This window comes from Chelmon rostratus, chromosome 1 (genome assembly GCF_017976325.1).
Source record: "Chelmon rostratus isolate fCheRos1 chromosome 1, fCheRos1.pri, whole genome shotgun sequence".
In the NCBI taxonomy this organism is placed as follows: Eukaryota; Metazoa; Chordata; class Actinopteri; order Chaetodontiformes; family Chaetodontidae; genus Chelmon; species Chelmon rostratus.
In genome coordinates this window covers 8,902,694-8,918,011 of record NC_055658.1, presented here as the reverse complement: position 1 = coordinate 8,918,011, position 15,318 = coordinate 8,902,694, and the positions used below count along the sequence as shown (strand labels likewise).

General features: G+C 41.6%; 1 protein-coding gene across 3 annotated transcripts in view; it reads left to right on the top strand.

The window, feature by feature from the left end:
* The window catches only part of esrrga (estrogen-related receptor gamma a), a 65,965-nt gene extending 52,207 nt beyond the window's left edge, over window positions 1–13,758 (top strand). For all 3 annotated transcript variants that reach the window (XM_041934231.1, XM_041934224.1, XM_041934238.1), the window contains exons 6-8: window positions 2,720–2,826; window positions 2,918–3,080; window positions 7,844–13,758. In XM_041934231.1, the coding sequence (XP_041790165.1) occupies window positions 2,720–2,826; window positions 2,918–3,080; window positions 7,844–8,088 (515 nt within the window). In that variant the 3' untranslated portion in view covers window positions 8,089–13,758. The remainder of the gene's footprint in view (window positions 1–2,719; window positions 2,827–2,917; window positions 3,081–7,843) is intronic.
* Window positions 13,759–15,318: the final 1,560 nt, after the last annotated feature.

Genomic DNA, 15,318 nt, shown 5'->3' with positions numbered 1-15,318 from the left:
AACAGCGCAGACAGGCTGGTGGGGAGGGGAGGGGGTCGGGGAGGCACACGCACAAACACACACAAATACACACAGATGGAGACGCACATGCAGAGACTCACAGAAACATATGCATGGGAATGTGTGCATGCAGACATGCTGATGAAACAACAAGACAGCACACTCACAGGACAATTATGTACATTATCTTCAAATACACAATATAATCATACACATATTCACAAAAGCACACAGAATGCCTTCACGCACCACTCACACACACACACACACACACACACAAACCACATCCTGGTAAAATCATCGATGTACCTCAATAACAAAAGCTGCACTTTCACCTCAATAAATTAATCACAGGGGTTTTAATTATTGGTATTTCCTTTGTGTGTGTGTGTATGTGTGTGTGTATATATATATATGTGTGTGTGTGTCTGTGCACATATATGTGCATGTTGTGTGTAATTAAGAGGGAGATGGCTGTTGATGGGATGTCAGTTCAAAACACATTACTAATATATACGGTAGCTAGTCATGGATGGGTTTTGAATGATGTTTAAATTATTGTTTTCACCTCCTGTGTACTTCAGTATTTGTGTTTTTGAGATCCTGTGTGTGTGTGTGTGTGTGTGTGTGTGTGTGTGTGTGTGTGTGTGTGTGTGTGTGTGTGTGTGTGTGTGCGCGTGTGTGTGTGTGTGCCATGTGTGAGCCATGTGTGCCCCCACTGGCCCCTGGATCAACTTCCACCAGAGGGATGTGTGCAAATTGATTGAACCCTCCGGACTGCTCCTAATGCCAGAGCGCTGAAAACACACACACGCACAGGGACAAGTTAAAACACACAACTAGTGACACTATTAAATGAGAGTAACCCCTCACTCATGTCTTCTTCTCTTCACTTGACCCCAGGGTTTGAACAGATTCAATAAGGGTGTGTGTTAATTTTAGCAATGCCTGTGCTTATTTCACTTGCCCACGATGAGTGGTGAAGTCCTAAGGACCCCCTAAAGACATCTGATGATGCGTGTGTGGGTGTTTGTGTGTGTGGTGTGTGTGCATGAAGACCCCCTTAAGAAATTCACCTCTAATCCCTTCTGATGATTTCATTAAGTAGAAGAAGACACTGCCAGTTGGCAACGATACTGCTCTCTTCACTGTGGTGTGTGTGTGTGTGTGTGTGTGTGTGTGTGTGTGTGTGTGTGTGTGTGTGTGTGAGCACGTATGCGTGTTCATGTGTGAATCATACACATTTGGATTCATTCCATTGTGTTCCTATGCGTTTATGTCTATGCATGTGTGTGTGTGTGTATGCGTGTGCAAAAGCATCCTCTATTTTTATATATATATATAAATAGAGGATGCTGTGTGTGTGTGTGTGTGTGTGTGTGCGTATGTGTGTGTGTGTGTGTGTTGGAGATGTTGTAGATAGAATGAATTAGAGCACATTACAAACAACAATAGCCTGCAACGTGAACATAATGAGACGCCTGCCATTACCCATCATCACACTGTGAGATAAGAGCCCCAAATGCACACACACACACACACACACTGTCACACACCTACCATCTCAAGAGGAGGCACATTGCGGCAGATGTTGTTGAAGAAATATCTTCCTTCTCATCTGCCTGCTTCTCCTGGCAGGATGCTTATCTCAAACACACACACACACACACACACACACACACACACACACACACACACACACACACACTGGAGGGCTGCAGTGAGGTCTGACAGGTGTGCTCACATGGGCCACTGTCTTTGCCTGTGCCTATGAAGGCTTGCACACGCACACAAAAACACAGACAGGCAGGTGTGAATGGACAGGTGTGTGAGGAGAGGACAGCTGTGAGGAAAGGTGTGAGTGGGCAGGTGTTCCATTAAAGAGATAGACAGACAGAAAGAGAAAGACAGAGACAACAAGCAAGAGTCTTGTGCACTTAAGTAAGAATGTAATTGACAGATAGGAAATAAAGAAGAGAAAATGATAGCAGGAAAAAAGACCAAAACAGACCAAACTATCAAAAGGCAGCGACCTAAACTGTGAAACAGAGATAGATATACAGGATATCCAGACCAAGACGCATCAAGACGGATGGAAAAAAGGTGAAGCCAGAATCAGGCGCACAGATGGTCAGCTGTAGACAGACACTGACAGATAAAAAGCCATGGATTGCGATTGGAGAGAAGGACAGATATAGACGTAGGCAAATAGAAAGACATGGATTGACACCGGAGAAAGCCAGAGTTTTGAGGCCATCCCGGCAATTAGTGTGTATGTTTGAGCGGTGCAGCAGCGATGGCCAGCATTGATCCATGGAGGTTGTGTCAGAGGGAGATAAGGCCTGCCTTTCCCCAGAGAACAGCCCTGGGCACAGGGGAGAGAGGAAGAGGAGGAGGAGGAGGAGAACTCCACTGGATGGATGGAGGGTGGGCAGGGAGGGAAGAGAGAAGACCTCACCAGCTTCAAAACAAGCTTCATTCTCTCTTTTTCATCCCCTTTGTTCCTCCCCAGTTTTACTTTTAAATGTCCCTTCATTTACAGTAAAAAAACAAGAACAGCCCAACATTTTCCACATACAGAATATTGCATTCGATTTTCACATTTTTCTTTCTGCACAGCGACAGACTGCTGCACTCTCTCGCTAAATGTTTTTGGGGCTAAGATGTTCAATTAACGATCATCTCTTGCACTTTTCTTTTCTGTCTCGATCTCCCCCAGGTTTCTCTACGCTGTCCTTGGCAGACCAGATGAGTCTACTGCAGAGCGCATGGATGGAGATCTTGATCCTACGTGTTGTGTACCGCTCACTGTCCTTTGAAGACAAAGTTAGTGTCTTTGGCTTTATGTTAGTTTCTCGCTCTTATTACAGACATATATACACATGTTTATTTGCAACCTCGCTGTGTTTCTCTTTAGTTGGTGTATGCTGAGGACTACATCATGGACGAGGACCAGTCGAAGCTAGCTGGACTTCTGGATCTGAACAACGCCATCCTTCAGCTTGTCAAGAAATACAAGAGTATGAAGCTAGAGAAGGAGGAATTTGTCACTCTCAAGGCCATTGCTTTGGCTAACTCAGGTTTGACATTATTCACTCTCAGCTGATGCTTTTTCTGTGTCTGTGTTTTGAGTTTGTGAGTACATGATTAGTGGAGAAAGAGTTAATCCTAGGACTCTCCAGTCTCATGGGACTCATTTAAAATTAGGACTTTTTGTTTTGTCCCCATAAGGAAGGCGAGTCCCCACAATGTGACTGTGTAAACAGATGTCCACACAACATGAGAAATTCACATTCACACACACACACAAAACAGTGATATATGATGCATACTTTAACACTCGGACACATTTTTTCCTGCCGTCATCAAACCCTCCACTCTCTCTGTTAGAGGCACACACAGTTGTCTCTTCATGCTCTTAATAGTCACATATGCCACAGTTATTTTATGTGCACACACACACACACACAGAGGCAATCTGAAGCCCACCTCCCATCCCCAAACAAAGTGGCAATCCCTTTTACAATTAGCATAGTCGTCTCTTCAGATGCCTGTTAAATAAGGTGAAATCATTAGAACCCAAAGTCTGTCGATAAAGCCCCCTCTCTGATGTGTCCAGCTGCATCGACAGCTGACTGACACACGCGCACACACACTCCCTCTCACACACACACACGCCTTCTTCCTCCCCTGACCCGTCTTTTGAACTTTGTCTTGGAAGCCGGCCAGCTCTTCAGTACTCTTTAATTACAAGGGGGGAGCTGTCAATACAATGTGTTTAAATGGGAGAATGCAACGGGAGAGCTTTGAATAGGGAGGGAGGGGCCTTTTGTTCTGATTCTGTCACCATCAACGCACATACACCAACACATTCACACACACAAAAACATTGACCCTCTTTTTGTCAAATATGTCGATTTCGTCTCTCTGGCACACACATAAACACACGCCAACATATAAGATTGGTGTGTATTTAAATATGAGCATTTACAAAGGAATGCTCACTCACACACTGACATACTGTTATATACATGCAGAAAATATCGACATGTTGTTTTCCTGTGGGCTGTGTGCGACAATCAATCTCTTGGCCCTGCCTGTTTGTGCGTGCATGTCTGGTGGTCTATAAATGTTGCCGACTGAAAGTTGAGAAAGCTGTATGGTTCTGCTATCGTGACGAATTATTTGCCAAACAGGTGTTACATAGACCTTGTTGCCTCTAAGATTTCCATTGGCCTAGATTGGTTGACGGCTCTGGAAGAGAGAGACAGAGCGGTTTACATGTTGGTGCATTACAACAGATTTCAAAAGCATAAATGAAATTTACGTAACAGCAGGCAAACTGAAAGGTAACACAGATGCATTAGGTAATAGTTTTGCCTGATCAACAGCCAGAAACCACAGACATTTATCTTACAAAGATATAAAGCAGAGAACTGCAGCAAATCCACACATCACTTAACCGGTGGGTTATAATGAATGGTGTTTCCAATTTGAGCAGAGATTAACCGATTAGCTGTCAACTATTAAATTAATCGCCAACTATTTTGATAATCAGTTAATCAATATCAGTAATTAAAAAAAAAAGACAAAATTCTGTGATTCCAGCTTTTTAATATAATGTGAATATGTTCTGGTGTCTTCTCTCCTCTGTCTCCTCTGTGACAGTAAACTGAATATCTTTGGGTTGAGGACAAAAAAAAGACGTGTGAGGATGAGGTCTCGTTTGATCCTGGCCTTTGGGAAACATCAATCAACATTTTTCACCGTTTTCTGACATTTTATAGGTCAAACAACTAATCAATTAATAGAGAAAATGATCGACAATGAAAAGAATCATTAGTTGCAGCAGCAGTACATGAGAGGGACAGACATACCAAAACAGCTCACTCTGTTTACAGTCTGATATCAACACTTCTGCATCTTCATTCTGTCTTGTGTTTATCTTTTCTGTGTTATTCATATTGAGTAACATGTCAGGAATGTCACAGTATACAAGGATATTTACCACAAGAATAAAAATCATTGTTACTATCTGACTGTAGACAGATGAAGTGCTGGAAAGGTAGATGACTAATTGACGAAATGTCAGTCGAAATATATATTTTATTCTGCCGTTGGAAATTGCATGTTGCTCTTTCTGAAGCTGAAATATATTTGCCAGCTTGAATATACCAGAATATATCCAGATAAATCCAGAGAGTAATTATCTAGCAAAGCTTACCTCACTGTTGAGAAAGCTCACATTTGAAATAGTCATTCTTTTAACTGATTGATTTCAAAACAGCTGACGCCAAAATAAGAACTTTGCATCATTGCCCACACTCTCCAACTGCTCTTCAAGACAACAGAATGCTAGCATTAGCATTTTGAAGGGCACTGACACTAATTAATTCACAGGATGCTAATCGTCTGCATTAATGAAGCCAAGCCTTAAGAAATGTTAGCAAACGTGCCCCACATGCAAAGACGGCCAAACTAGCCATGGGAAACAGGAGGCACGTGTGTGTCTATCTGAGCGTGTGTGTGTGTGTGTGTGTGTGCGTGTGTGCGTGTGCACGCCGGTGTGAGTTCTATGTTAACATGTGTGTTTTTAACAGCCTTTTGTGCTCTTGCTCATTAACGTCTGCTGTTTTACTTGAGAGTGTCCTGCAGGTCACAGCACAGGCAGCAGCCATGTCTAGCACCTTAAATACTAAACACACAGAATTAATCAAAAACAATGTGGAACTCATTAAACTTCATTTTAACTGGTGGTCATTATAGGCTGTACTTCAGGTAACCACGTATTAGAAATCCCAGAATAAAAAGGCGAAGGGGATTGTCTTTTGTGACAATAATACTCGTTAATTTGTACATTTAGTACGTGTTTGTTATGTCTTGTCACATAGAATATATTGTTAACGTGTTCTCATATGTTTTCATTAACAAGAGATGCTGCATGAGGGGCAGCTAAATGTAGCCTCAATATCGAAAACAAAAGCAACATTAAAGTGAGTCAAACTGACAGAGGCAGTTTACATTGTTAGTAGATGATATGTCATGTTTGCATATGAACAAAAATGTAAACAATAATGTCATACTGCTTACCACTGAGCAAATTATTGTGGACCACCCACTCACGTTGAAACTGTGAAAAAGTAGAAAATTTGAGAACAGATAGAAGCTGAGTTTTCTATTGATCCCTGTAGAATCTGGCCCTCTGACTGGTCTGCTCCTGCATACTGATACATGCATTACTCTCTATAGATCCAACACTGTGTATTTGATTGTGTTCGTGTATGTGTGTGTGGCTGTGTTCACACGTTATATTTTTCATGTGTGTGTGAGCATGTGTTTGTATACATACGTACAAGATTTTTTAATTTAATGCACCGGTAACATTCTACAAACACACGCACGTGCATGCAGATCGCCACTTTCCGCACAGTAGCATTCAATATATATAAAAGCTCAGGAATGTGTGTTTAATATTCACACCTCTGTTGTTTTGACATGGTGCTATCAAATACACGGCGACCCTAAAAACGATAGAGAAGACAGTAAAATGACAAGTGCTCCCAACAAAAGCTGCTATGGAAATACTGCTCACATGTTTTCATATTCTTCTACCTACCTGCAGACACACATGATGACGCAGTGTGTTTCGAGAGCTCCATGCAGTTTATATTGTGTGAACAGATCAGCTTGTGTGTGCACATGTCTGTGTCTAAACATGAAATACCTTTGAAATACCTTTTATAGGTCTCTTATGGTGTGTGTGTGTGTGTGTGTGTATACACGTGTGGGTGTTGGGGTGTAGTGGCCTATCAATAGTTGCCATGTGATTATTATTTAACATGCATGTAGCCATTGATCTGAGACATTGATCGGAGGTTGGGAGCTAAAGGCCAGCTCACATTAAGACTTTGCTTCCCTACGGGGCAATATGGCGCATTATCATTGAGGGACATTCTCAGCCTTTTCTGCCACATATGCTGAAACACACCTTACATGCTGGCTCAAAGAGAGATTACAGATGTGTGCAGCCAAATACTTATGCGCACTCACACACGCACACACACACGCACACAGACTCTCAGGTGTTCCTGCATCTCTCCATCATTCTACAAGTCTATCTCTTTTTTTCTCCACCCACCCGTCTCGTTGTCTGTCCATTCATCACACCCACAGACCCACACTCTAAAGACAGAGGTGGGAGCAGGCCCTGCATTTAAAGCCCCACTCCTGGATTTATTTTCTACTTGAAACTGTGGGTTTTATATCGACATGACAGAGCACTGTCAAACCACACACTAATATTTTGAAGTGTTTAATTCATAATTCTACTTTTAAAGTTAAAGTATTTTGCGCTTACAAATATTCGTAAAAACCACGTTTCATTACACTGTTAAGAACTTCCAACCCTGAGTTGTGGCTTGCAGTAGCATCACTACATTGAGCCTGTTTGGATTTTGGATTGAATCTTTAGCACCTCTCCCCTTTGCAGCACTGAGCATAAACACCGCAGACGGACGGGACACAGGCACCAACAAAGACACACGGTGTTGTAAACGTTATCTGAGAGGGTTGTGGCAGCTTCCTGCACTGTAAACCCTGCCTGGCTTTATAGCTGGAAAATGCAGAATATAAGCATTTCAGTCAGTCAGTCAGAGAGTTCACCGCACAGAATTTCTTTTTTTATTCATAGAAACATTGTCTGGTTGCTTCATGTTCCATTAATGACAAATAAATCAAACCAATAACCTCCTATTTTCTTTTTATACATATGTTGCATGTAAGATACTGTACAAATCACATGTCATCAGTATCAGTCATGTGTTTTCCTTCCCTCTGTCTGCAGACTCCATGCACATTGAAGATGTGGATGCAGTGCAGAAGCTCCAGGATGTGCTCCATGAGGCCCTGCAGGACTACGAGGCTTCCCAGCACCAGGAGGACCCCCGCCGGACGGGCAAGCTGCTTATGACCCTCCCCCTGCTCCGCCAGACCTCCACCAAGGCTGTGCAGCACTTCTACAGCATCAAGCAGGACGGCAAAGTCCCAATGCACAAACTCTTCCTGGAGCTGCTGGAAGCCAAGGTCTGAGGACGGGAGAGTAGACGGAAGGACAGCTAGACACCAGTCTGGACCACCTGAGCTTCAACTCAAACTCTCACTTTGAATGACCTCTTGCTCTTTTACACGCACACACTCTGACACACACACACACACACACACACAGAAATATGTCCCCGAAGTATGTCTGCTGACACATCCCCCCTATGAATAAACAAGTAACCTAAACGTCTTACCTGAACCCCGAAACCTCCACCATCTTTGACAAAAGGGCGCTTCCTGGACCTTTTGTTTTGGGGAAGATGCTGACAGACTGACCCCCGTTACCAAGGGAAGACGATATTTCCTTTTAAAACTATTAACACTCACTTACCAGTTACCACGGTGGCTCCGAACATTGACGACAGCAAAACCCTTATGCATTTAATAACGATTAAGATGTTATTAATGACAAAACTTAAATGAGGACACATTTAAAAAAAACTGAAAACTCTTCATTTTAGTCCTGAGAGACTGTAAGACTGCACTCGTGTCTCCTTTTCCCTCCCCAATTTCCCCCAACAGAGTTTTTTAAGTGTTTAAGAAGAAGACGAGTGGGGAAAAAAACGAACATTGAAGTATTAATGACGCTTGTTGTCACATTACATGTACAATGAAATTTGGATGGATGGACAGAAAGAAAAGAAGAGGAGACTTGCCCTGCCAAAGAATGGAGCTCATCCATTCAGAGGATGCCAGCAAACTTTACTGTCATTACCCAAAACTCTTTCTGTTTGATCTCCCAGTGGCTTTCAATGCTGGACCTCAAGAGCACTGCTGGTTTTCACCTCCACCACTTATCTGAGATGTTTCTGGTTCTTTTGAAAACCAGCAGAGATCGAAGGACCAGGATTGGAAACCACTGCCGTAAACACTTTCTGGTTCTCCCTAAATCCCGCTCCTGGTTTCCCATGACTCCCCAACTTCAACTTCAGCTTTACTATTTGTGGTGTTTGGTGAGGACCAGTGACCCTGGCCTCCCAAACTGCTCAGTATTCACACAGGATGAGTGTTTGCACACTTGACGTGGCTGAAAATACTTTCAAATAATCAAACCACTTGAGGTGAGATTGATTGGCAGAGTTTCTCAGTAAAAAATGTTGCCAACAGATAACTAAATAAGACTTGATCTGACTGGACTCCTGCTTGTCCGGCTGGTAGATGTAGGCTTGGCCCACAGTCTCTGCGACGCTAGATATTCTGTCAAACACTCCTCCTGTGATTCGACGTCTGTTTGAAAGGTTTTTGGCCGCTCAGTGGTCCAGGTTTGTAGCTCTCCACACACAAGTCAGAAGAGATTTCAGTCTGTCAATGTGCCATGAAGAATAGTCCAGCCCACGCTCATTACCCGAACTCCGAAAACCCCGAAGTGTCACGTCAGTGCTCCCCTCCTTGCTCCGTCGCATTCGCAATTTCCAGCTCATCTCGTGCGTCAGTACGGAGATGTTTTTGTGACTCATTCAGGGAGTGATGAGGGAGATTCAGTCACTCAACGCAATACAAACCAGAGGGAAAGGTGTGCTGACAAAACTGACTGAAGAACAACTATTGTTGCTTTCAAACTCCTTATTTTTTTTCTTTATTTCTATCTTGAAAATAATCTTAGCGATGATACCAGTATTAGGGTTGTAAATAACTGTCATCCTGTATATGACATATAACACGGCTTTGTTTTTGTTATTAATATTGTCTTCTTAAAACTGAATCAATCAATATGTCTTTCCTTTTTTCTATCAGCTTGACCACTTTCAGCAATTATCATATATATATATAAATATAACAAGTGATAATGTATTAACAAATCAGCGTTTATCTTAGAAAACTCTGAGCAATAGTGGTTTTTAAAGGAGAGGGTTTGCGCATTTGGACAAAGTCTGCAATATTAACATGACGTGCCAGTCTTAAATTTGGGAGAGAGAGGAAGGGGATTCGAGGAGAGTTTGTAGCTTCTCTTTCTCTCTGTGTAACTTGCCATAAGCTATTAGACAACAGTCAATATTTCCCTTGTTAGAGTTGGACAGGAACAAATAAGGACCGTGAGATGCTGATGCTGCCGTCACGTAAAAGCTGTGTGAAGAGTAGCTGTTAGGAGGGCGAAGGAGGTGTCAAAAGCAGCTCAGATATCCAACATCCAGTTTGCAGTTATCACACTGGTTCTGGTGACCAGGCTCTTCCTGCTGCCACTTCTGATCTGATCAAAACAAGACAGTTCTTTGTTTGAAATCAACCGTAATACAGCGACGCACAGTTTTTGTCCCTGAGGTGCATGCTTGTTCAGCCACTGATGGCTGAGTGTGGGGAGCGTCGGAATAAGATGACTAAATCTGGATCTGTGCTCTGAGGGAACCGGTACTGAACATCAGCCAAATAAAACAACACATGACAGCTTCGTGTTAGCCTGCTGTTTAGCTTCTTGTCGTCAGACGCTTTATTTTAAAGGAAGTCTTAAATGTTGTAATGGTAAAAACCAACAGTCCTGCCAAATGCAGTCTACATTGATCAAATGAATAATAGGCAGTCTTTAGATTAAATGTAAATCTACATCATAACATGTATTTTAAGTAGACATGCAGAGGTCTCCTCCAGTAGCATTTTTGAAAATGTCCTTTTAATTATCTTAATTAATTTAACCCATAACCACACAGACTTTAAGTGGGCATTTTTTATAGGATTTTTTTTAATGTCAACATAAAAAATGCCTGTTTCTAGAGGCAAGAAATGGAAAGCTGAGCTAACAGGAAGCTGTCTGACATCCCATGTTGATTTCAGCTTTGACAGGTAAAGACTGTCGAGGAATTTTAAAATTTTAATGTTTTTTTTTGTTCTGTCAGTTTATGTAATTTCTAAAGCCGGATAAGAATGAACAACAATGCCAAAATGTGTAATCTAGATGACGGTGTAATCTAATATAAGATGGCAACTTGTCACAGTTGAGGAGAGCTGCAGTTTAAGTGTAGTCGATCTCTAACATCACACGCTCTGTATCAAACATCAGTATTATTAGTAAGGGGTATTTTCTCAGCCTTCTTAAACATTGTATATTGTAAATTATGCAGATTATAATTCTAACATAAGACATTTTATTGGAAACAAAATTGAGAAAAAAGGAAAAAAAATCTAGTTCAGCCTCGATGTGTGTTTCATGTTCGCTGTTTTTTCTATCAAGAAAAAACCCTGTTTCTTTGGTTTTATCTGTTTCTGTTTTAAAGTCCTCTTTCTGTTTGATCCGTTCTCCTCCTCTGTTGAGTCCTCGGAGGCGTTGCTGTGTACTTTTTCTTGTGGTGATTCCCGTTCTTGTGCCGTGTGCTTCTTCTTTAGACAACACAGAGTAGAGTAGAGGCCATGTTGTCTGTCTGTCGGATCAGTCCGCTGGGGGTCTGGGTACCGGATTCTCTCCCAATGAACCGAACCGGATATAAGGCTCTTCTTCTAGAAACTTAACTAGACCACCAAGATCAAATTACAGTATTCATCTTTACCAAACTATACATAAATAATTAAATATTTAGTATCTAAATGAAGAAACACCATACAAGTATTTAAAAAGGGATCATTTGTGTAACTTTTCCTGTAGAATAAATAATATACTGTATATCTTTAGGTTTAAATAACAAGAAATGAAAAGGACATTTGAGTAATTCAGAACTGTAGGTGACTCTTTTTTGATAAACTCGCTGTACATAACTGCCTTCCATACAGCTCGGCTCACTCATTATCTTTGCTGTTTCAGCACTCAGAAAATATGAAGATGAGAAACCTTTTTATCCCCCATTGTTGTGTCCTGTTTTTCAGCTCATTTCCAGGAAAATATGTTGCTTTACAACAAAGAGTAAAAAGTGATGGGAAGTGAGGCGAAGGTCAGGACTAAAGGTTTTTGTGAGTTAATGGGAAAAAGCTTGACATGTTTAGTTTGCACTTGCCGTTTCTCCTTTCTCTTCACCACACACTCATTACATTGTGGGACATGTTTCTGCTTTGGCCCCTGTTATTATACTCATTGTACCTCTTTATACACATTTGTAGATTTAAAGATTCTGGGCTACAAATAGCATAAAGTCAGGAGTTAGGACTCATCAAAGGTCTTAAACATGTAATGTTTTTAGAGAGGAAATATACATACCAATTATTTCACAGGTGCATAAAAGATGTTTGTAAGTGAAGTCCCCGATGACAGAGTTTAACTTCCTGTTTTGATTGTAGCTTCAAACACTGTGTCGCTGTCAGAGTGATGATATTTCTTTTCATCCGCTGTACAATAATCTACAAACAACTTCTGGAAGAAAGGTGCTCTTTTCTTACTTATTGTTTCTCTTCTGTTCCTGTTTTTATGTTGTTGTCAGTTGTTAAAGCCATCCTTTGTACTTCTGGTCACGATGAAAGATGGTGCACGTCTCCCTGAGCTGATTAAGGCTGAGCTGGACTTGGGTTGACGGTCATGTTACAGCATGAAGTTACTTCCCTGCCAGTAACAAATACTGATTTTGTAGAATTTATTTAAGCATCAAGTTATGAGTGTCAATCAAGTAATGAATTGAAATTGATGTCAATTGGTCGTTGCGAGTTGATCACTGGAATCGCAGAGTGAAAGCAGAAGTGCTTTTATTTCAGATGACTGAAAACGAGCAAAGCCACCGGCTAACATCAGGAGGGAGACTGTGCCATTCTTTCCGAGGTTTTGATATAACTTGCTGCTCATAGCCAACATATGATTTACATGTACAAGACAACAGTGATTTCCCTTAAACAATTTGAGTTTCTAGTTAAAAAGCAATATGTTGATGACCGTCCAACGACGAGACAAGAGTTGCACTAGTTTGTGTTGGGTTATACATCCAAACGCTGTTCTGGCTATTAAGATGATCTTGCAGTTCGTGTTTAAACCACATAAATGACAACAAACCAAACTGGTATTTTCTAGGAGGAGCGTTGGAGGAAGGACTGTCTGGGTTTTTGCAGAGCCAGAGATAGAAAGAGTTTGACCTGGTTGCACTTTGGGCACCATGTTATCGCCCTCATCTGGAACTTAGACTCATTAGCTGCGAATACTCTATGTACCAATAGTTTAGCCAGAAAGCAGAAGGTTATTTAAGACAAAGCAGGATGGTCCATCTACCACGGCTGCCCCTTAAACCTGCTAAGGCCAAACTGTGTCTATCTACAGCTCTACAGTGTTTAGTCATTTAGTTGTATTTAAGCCCCAAATGTTCACTCCCACTCGTGCCGCAGCTAACCCTGCGGCCCGAGTTTGCAAATGTGAAGAAAATATTTAAGGGAGAGAGAAAGACGACACATTTGGATACAAAGCATATTTAAAGAGGAAAGGACCCTTGCGCGGTGGAGAGGAGTTGTGTACGAGACAAGACCCTGTAGTGTTATTAAAAACATGTCCGTAGATTTTAGATGTGCTTCACATCAGTAAATGAAAAAAAAAAAGAAACAGTAACCTGTATATTTTTGTGACGTGTATCATACAAGTGTGCTCCAACAATAATGTCCATTTGTGTAAATGTATTTATTTCACATTGTATATATTGTTCAATGCAAAAAGAGAGACCTATGATTCTGTAACTTAAACTACTATGGGTTGAAACATTACATGTGTTACTCCAGACTATGCCTTTCAGGATTATTACAGTAGAGCAATATCAATTAAAACCAGGCTTCCAGTTTTGACACCTGTCTTTTGGCTCTGATTCTTTTTTTTAACATTCATTTTGTTGTTTCCAATTACGGGTGAGTTTTCTTTTAGAGTGGCGCCACACGATAGACACATCACTTAAAAGGTTATAAGGTTTCCGGCAGTGCTCTACATCGCAAGTTCATGTTTACACGACGTTCAGACAGAAAAAATTTAGGTTTGTCCTGCAAAAAAGTTGCATGAAAGTGGCTCTACTACTTGAACACAGTGACACATCATCATCAAATACATGCAAGCACGCTTAGATTACTTTGAAACTCGTCATCTTTCTACTCTTTTCCTGATGATCGTTGAAGCCAATAGCAGCCATGATGAATCTCCAGAGCTATAAAATCATGTTTCATGATTGATAGCAGTTGGGACAGTGCATACAAGATCAGCAGCACAGGAGAGAAATTAAACAGGGGCGCTGCAACCGTCCCGCTGCACGGAGCAACAAACCCTAACTGTAACCCAGCCAGGGTGCACATGAAACCGGCTATCCCACCAGAACTTCAAACCTAATTCAAGGTCAAGAAATGCACAACACATAACCAGAGATTTTTAGAAGTGTTCAGATGCTTATCATGGATTTCAGTGGCTTGTTAAAGGCCACTAGAGCTGTAGTTGTGGAACTAAGGGAGCATGATTATCATCTATTTGCTACATGCTAATCGAAGCATTCGTCTAGAGCATCCAAACATGGGCTTTGAGGTGAACTCTGGGATACTGTCACACCAGAACTGTCCTGCGTTTCAACGGCCGTCTTTTCATGTGAGGTCAAAAGAAAGAGAGCAGCGAAGAATGACGAGAGAGAGAGAGAGGGAAGGAGGGGGGCGGGAGGAGGAGGGTAGGGGAAGGAAGTGGTAACAGCTTGCTCTGGTGGGTGGCTAACTACTGTCCATTCAGAATGGCCAAGGGCACAAAACACACACACACACACTGACATACTGTGTGCAACATTAAAAAGAAGAGATCCTAAAAAGCATAAACAAACATGACAAGAAAACAAACGAACTGAGGCTTTTCATGCTGTTTCTCTCTCTGATTCTTTAATTGCTGTGTTTTTAGCTATTAGCCTCTGCTCTCCTTTATTATTTTGACTTGTGTTTTTTTGTTTTCAGACATCCCTTTATGCCCCCTTTTTTCCTTTTACTCTATTCCCCTTCCTTATTTCTCTCTCTCTCTCTCTCTCTCTCTCTCTCTCTCTCTCTCTCTCTCTCTCTCTCTCCCTAATAGCCAGCAGCAGTAAATGGGATGCAGAGGCCAGATATTTAATGTAGCAGAGAGCCGTGAAGCGTTTTAAGAAGCCTTTTTCTAACAGGGGGAGCCCTGACCCGCAGGCAAATATTTTTCAACCAGATGACATAAGAAGATATTATCTGAAAGAGGGCGAGATTTTTATTCCGTCTCTCTTATTTCTCCCTCTCTTTTCGATTTGGGCTGCTGCCTGGTCAACCGGCCCTCTGCACATACGTTCTATTTTACTTGCTTGCTTTTTGGAGTTCATTTATTTTATTTTATCTTTGATTCATTATTATGAT